We start from the raw sequence: 6,321 nt of genomic DNA, 5'->3' as shown, positions 1-6,321 counted from the left end.
CCTCCTCTCCCCTCCGCTCCCCTCCCCTCCCCTCCCCTCCCCTCCCCTCCTCTCCTCTCCTCTCCGCTCCTCCCCCCTCCTCTCCCCTCCTCTCCCCTCCCCTCCCCTTTGGCAGAAGGAGGTGGACTGTCCTGCATAACCTCCTGCAGAAAAGTGTGTCTTGCGGCTTTTCCATGAAAACAGCTGTTGCTGCTGCTGGGATGCTGTGTAATTGAAAATGGACAATTGTGTGGTCTTTCTGATCACCCATGGGAGAAAGTTTGTGAGTGTCAGTGTACAGGAGGTGAATGATAGCTGAGGTGCTTCCCCTATGAAGTCACGCATGAAAGCCCCTGAGAATCCCAGCGGTGGGACTCTGCTTCTCCTTAAAAACTGTGCCCCAGATGAGCCAACCTGCTTCAAAAAGAGCTACCCCAGCACCTATTTTGCCAGTGAACTCTCTTTCACCTCTGTAATTTTCTTTTTTCATTTATGACAGTTACTCTCACCATAAATGAAGGCTATTAGAAACGTATCACTGGTAGTTCTTCTATTTTCCAGAGATAAAATACTTCTTATCAGTAGGAGAATATATGTTTCTGTTATCTGAAACAAGAGGTTGCCGTCTGTTTCCTTTGGTTCACAGGATCTTCTGTTGTCCTGATACATTCAAAGGGGCAAGTTCAGTCTGTAAGGAATTGGTTTATTATGGTGCAAAAGTAGCTGAATCAGGACACCTTTGTAAACGCTTAGTACTTCAAATGGCTCAGGATAAAAATGAGGGGAAGAGCTCTTGGGCTGTGCTGGAGTAGTTAGCATCCTGGCCAAGACTGGTCCGGAGGGAAAGCTGTGACGGCACCGTGCAGCACCACTGTAACAGCACCCTGCGCTGCTGCGTGCCTGGCTGAGATTACAACCAGCTCAAGGGCAGGCTTCTTGACCCTATAGACGGCTAGTGATAATTTTGGCCGAATTGTTTTGATTTCCCTTGATGTTCAGTGTATGAAAGCATTTATAGTATTGGCAAATCCCACTCTAAAGGGTAAGTGATAAAATACATTAAACGCAAATCTGTGTTATAACTTAGCCTTAAATATAGGTTTAAAGGTAGACAGTCTGATTAAAACTAAAAGGTCAATATTTTACATTGTACAATTTTATTTGTAGCTATAAATCATAACACAATTTGTGGAAGGAAAAAAGTTATTAAACTGGCAATATTTATTCCGTTAAGGTGAATAAAATGCAGCACGTAGTTCTGAGTTATGATAGCCGGGGAAAGGAGCCAAATCACTCTGCTAAAAATTAGTTTGCCAATAATTTTACAGAACGATGACAGCGTAGCTTCAAAAACAAATCCTTTATAGGGAAATGGGATGGCTGCATGACAGACTCTCTGAGCTATGAATTCTCCACAGCTCATGGACCAGGATCTGCTTTAACAATTAGTCTTCGGGGATTTCCCCCCCCCTCCCCCGAATTTAGACAATGGCTTCTGTCTGCAACTGAAAGGTCACGCTGTATCATAGACCGGACATAAGAACTGAAGAATTCTGAGTTTTAAGTCAGAAAGATTCCTGCTAACTTACTGACTTGATCTGTTTAGGAGGCTTAACTATTCACTGCCCCTGTCTGTGAAGCTGGGGTGGGAATCGTGACCACGCAAGGATATCGCTAGCACTTTAGTAATAAGCCCTGGGGTTTTTTTACATGGCAGAAGGCATACATGCCACATTCGTAACACACATTAGAGAAGAGCTCGAAAGAGGCTTGGGAACTCTGCCTGAATTAAAATTTGGCCGATGAGCATAATGACTGGAAAGTTACCCGGCAGACTTTACCACAGTGCTACATCTTCCTTCTTGCTCGAGTCTGTGTTTCTGTGACTGATACGTTCACACGAAAGCTCCCCGTTTTGTATGCTAGTCATGATTTCGAAACAACACGGAAAAGGGGTATTTCATGTTCCTTCTTATTTACAAGAGGGCTCTTGTTAGAGACCTGCCTTGGTGCAGTACCTTCCGGGTGTGTTTTATCACCAGCTTGCTGAGCAGAACATCTCGGGGGCTCACTACAACAGACTGTAAGTAACAAGAACAAAGCAGCAATACTCATTAAGCCTTTAGTCTTGGTTACTCATTTAATAAAGAGTTGTGCACTCTTAAACATGCTAAAAAGTTCTCGAGATTTCCAGAGCTTTTCAGCAATGCACCATTTTTTAAGCTAATAATCTTTTCCAGCCATCTTAGAAGCTTTGCCAATCTGCCGAGCCTGGCTGGCACAGGTCACTGGCTGCCTGAGGACGAAGCTGGTGATCACAGGCACGCACAGTTCTGCTCTCAGACAGTGAGGAAGTTAGAAATAAGATGAGCCGGTGCTGGTTATATCTAAGAGTAAGTGTGCAGATGTCTGAGGAAGGTGTTTGCATCTCATGTAAACATTGTTCTTATATTTTTGTTGTAGAAGATGATGTGTCAAATGTACAAATAATGTGTGCCTGGTGCCAGAAAGTTGGAATCAAGCGCTATTCCCTGAGTATGGGAAGTGAAGTGAAATGCTTCTGCAGCGAGAAGTGCTTTGCAGCTTGCCGAAGAGCATATTTCAAGAGAAACAAGGTAAGAGAAATAAGGAAAGATGTAACCTACATAGACATAGCTTTAATCAGGCCCAGCCTGGGTCTCATTTAGCATCTAACAGAAGCTCTTTTCTTTTGTTTTCTCTGTTTCACCTAGTCCCTCCACTTTCCATCTGTATTGTCTGTTGGACTGTCGGCCCTTTACTAACCTCGTTTCTTTCAGTTTCCTTCAGCTCAATGCTTGGGTTTTGTGAGAGTCAGGGAATTTAAATACTAATAAGCATTAGCATAAGAGTCCCAATTTGGCCTTAGAGTCTCAGGATACTTGCTACATATACACAACTAAGAGGAGGTATCATGGAAATAGAGTAGAGGAGGGTTGCGTATGACAGTGTCACTAAGTCCCATGGCGTTGGGATCATGGCCAGTGGGTAAATGCTTTTAGGGCCTAAGTCTGGGTCCTATCACGATAGTGGACATCTTCCCACTGCTGCTAGTGAGCTCTAGTTTCATTCTTTTACAGTGTATCATTACTAATAAATTATCATTGCTGCAAAATTCAGACACTATACAGTTTTTGGGTTGGGGTAAGCAATGTTAGAACATCTAGAGTAGCGTGAAACCCCCTCCTACTCAATTTAAATTTAACTCTGTCTAAAATTAGAATGCAATCCTAATATTGAATGTCTACAAAAATTGCTGTAATTACTGAAGTACAGTGCCTGAAAAATGCCCTCTAGGTTACTTCAGCAGCTGTTTTTCTGCAGCAGAATGTGCAATATGTCATTTAAAGAAAAGTAACGAAGGAATACTTCAGCATCTTCAGTTGTTGAAAAAGTAGCTGTGTCCTTTTGGTGCTTAATAGTGTGAGTCTTTGGGTAGCCTTTATTGTCTTAGAAATGTTTATTATTCATAAAACCCTCTACATTTTGGTTTTCTAAATGATGCCATTTTCCCTCATGCCTCAGAACATTCAAAGCCTGTCAAGTTCAAACTGAATTCAGGTCTCTAAATCTGGTCTTTTACATCTGTGGTAATAACAAATAAGTACATACGGATCCTAGATTGAAGATGTGATGTTATAGCAAATTACCCTCCTTTATAAATTTGGGTCACATCATCCTGCCAAAAAAAAAAAAAGGAAAAAAAAGGAAAAAAAATGCCTGAAGAATTAGGTTGCAAAAATCAGTAGAGTGGAATTTTAGTGGCAGTCTTGGAGAATCAAGCTCATAATGTCTACTGGAGCAGACAGGCAAGTTAAAGTCACGTGAGTCTTCTGTGAGGAGTGGTGTTTACATCCTTTTTATCTAGAAAAAGTGTAGAGCAGGGAAATACATGCTCCTTGGATGCTCCTCATCTGAAAATAAGTTCCTGTGGATGTGTGTGTATGTGCACACATGCACGTTTATGCACATGCGGTTCAATGTGCCTTACAATGTGTAAGACACTCCGGGGTGACAGGATCCAGATCACCGTCAGCTGATGCTCCCATGACTTTCAGTCACAAATTTACATGGGTAAGGTAGCTCATAGTAATGGAGGCATTGTCAGTGATCCTAGTTAGGTGGTCCTGTGTGTCCAACAGTGATGAGTACCTGATAATTTGGGAAGCCTTGGGGACGCAGATGAAAGAACAACCAGTTCATGGTGGATTCTCTTTCATCTACAGTTTAGATCCTGAAATGGGAGGTTTAGATCCCTTACTAAACGAAAATAAATACATGTTAGCATAATGCATAGGTGTACTTCAACCTTCTACTAACCCGTGAGTAGTAGGATTCAGTAATAGTTTATGGCTATGAATTCAGTCAGGCAGGCAATAGATGAAAAGTCCCCTTTTACCTGACTTACAATTTACTACTGTGTGCTTTGTTGGAGGCCTCCTCATCCTTGTATTATGAGAAAGGATGAATTGGAGCATCTCACTCCCCCTGGTTCCCTTTCTTACACCTCTGTTAACTTCTTCTGGAAGCTAAAAGATGCTGAATATTTCCATCCAGAAAGCTCTCTGTATTCATTATTTTGTATATATCTAAATAACAATAGATGTTCCTAATCTTGTCGTATACCATCATATCCCAGTGAAATGTCCTATTCTTCACTAAAGAGGTTGCAAATTAACAGAATGTCATATGGGAGGACTTGGCAAAACATGGTGAGATAACATATAATTGATAACATGTTGGTTGCTGCATTGGCTCCGCTTCAAAGCTAAGCCAGTGAGTCAAATTTTCTTCCTCTTTGCACCTGTGGAATCTGGAATTGCAGAGGATCTGACCCAGCAGGGGAAATCTGGAGCTGCCCCATGCATGTGTGTTTATGGCATTAGATGATCAGGGGACAGAGTATTTAGGAAATGCTGCCATTAAATTGAGACAGGTACGGTAGAATTCAGCAGACCCTCATGCTTCTTGTTTTGCACTTCACCTGTTAGTAATAGAGCAGAGCCTTGAGGAACAAGATCAAAGGAACAAGGCTGCAATAGTTTCAGATATAACCGCTGACCTTTAATCTGTTATTACTAGTCCAACAGCATACCTGTCTTCTCCATGAGTCTAATGCTTATTTATGTATTTGAGAAGTTATGCCACTCTACACTTTCTCGTTTTTCAAACAGAGGAGTAGAATAGTCACATTTCACCTGCCTTATGTATGTTTTAAACAGCGGATCTCCGCCACAATATAGTGTTGTGTTACGTTAAATATGTACAGCTGCCGCATTTCTGGGAGCTGATAGGACTTTGTGGTCACTTCATTTAAGGCTTGAATTTCCTAATGGATCGTGTTAAGCAGTCTTCACTCCCTCCTCTAGCTAAGAAGTGCTGTAGTAAGCGCTTGCTTAAAATGATAGGACTGTTTAAACAGTAAAGAATAAGTCATCACTAATGTCTCAAAACGGCACTAAGTAATGCTGCAAATTATCCATCCCTCAATGCCAATCGCTGTGTTCAGAATTAGGACTCTTGTCGTCATCCTAATAACAAAATCTTCTCCCATACACAGGGCAAATGCACGCTGAAGCGATGCGTGCCCACAGACTCCCAGCTGGGAGAAGGCTTGGCATGAGACCACCTTGAAGTGCCCCCGGAGAGCAACGAAAGTGCTCCAAAAAGCCCCAGTTTAGCTGGGCACTGGCTGCTCCCAACCTCTAACTCCTTCCCAGCCCTCTCCCGCAGTAGGTTTAGCGAGGGTAGCAACCCACTGGAATAAGCCAGTACCTTGCTGGCCTCGGGAGCGTTTGAATCCAAGCAGTTTGGTCGGAGGTGCACATCAGTCAGTCCTTCCTGCCTTTTGTCCCAGCGGAGTTGTGTTCGTTTGCGCTCCAGAAGCTGTGCCCCTGCACCCTCTGCATCCGTACGTAGCCAGGGTTGTCGGGGAGCTTCATGGCTGGGACGGGGAGTTTGTAAGGAAAAAGACTTCTGCAATTGTAAGTTACTCTTCTCGTAAGAAATGCAAATTTTGCCCCAGGTCAGTGGGGCAAAATTTTGATGACTGGTCGTGGTCATGACTTTTGTCCTGCAGTCATGACCATTTAAAATTATCTATATTAGCAACCATGCCTTGCAAGAATAGAAATATGTATGTTTTGAAATTATAATGAGTCTCCCCACAGAGTGTAATTTTATCTAAATTACCAGAAATAAATGAAGAAAAAATCGGGGGGGTTTACCCCATTAGGCAAAAAGCAAAGTATTTAGACAGATCCAGTTGAGAAAAAACCTAAAAATACCACCACTACCCCCAAACAAAAATAACCCAAATCTGCA

General features: G+C 42.6%; 1 protein-coding gene across 1 annotated transcript in view; it reads left to right on the top strand.

Annotated features, from left to right (window-relative positions):
• SOBP (sine oculis binding protein homolog (Drosophila)) overlaps nucleotides 1-6,321 on the top strand; it is a 117,588-nt gene that overhangs the window by 21,531 nt on the left and 89,736 nt on the right. The window contains exon 4 of the mRNA XM_009327917.1: nucleotides 2,443-2,594. Coding sequence (XP_009326192.1) covers nucleotides 2,443-2,594 — 152 coding nt within the window. The remainder of the gene's footprint in view (nucleotides 1-2,442; nucleotides 2,595-6,321) is intronic.

Source organism: Pygoscelis adeliae, unplaced genomic scaffold (genome assembly GCF_000699105.1).
Source record: "Pygoscelis adeliae isolate BGI_AS28 unplaced genomic scaffold, ASM69910v1 Scaffold76, whole genome shotgun sequence".
NCBI lineage: Eukaryota > Metazoa > Chordata > Aves > Sphenisciformes > Spheniscidae > Pygoscelis > Pygoscelis adeliae.
Note: the sequence above shows the minus strand (reverse complement) of the source record. Positions and strands in the feature narration are given on the sequence as shown.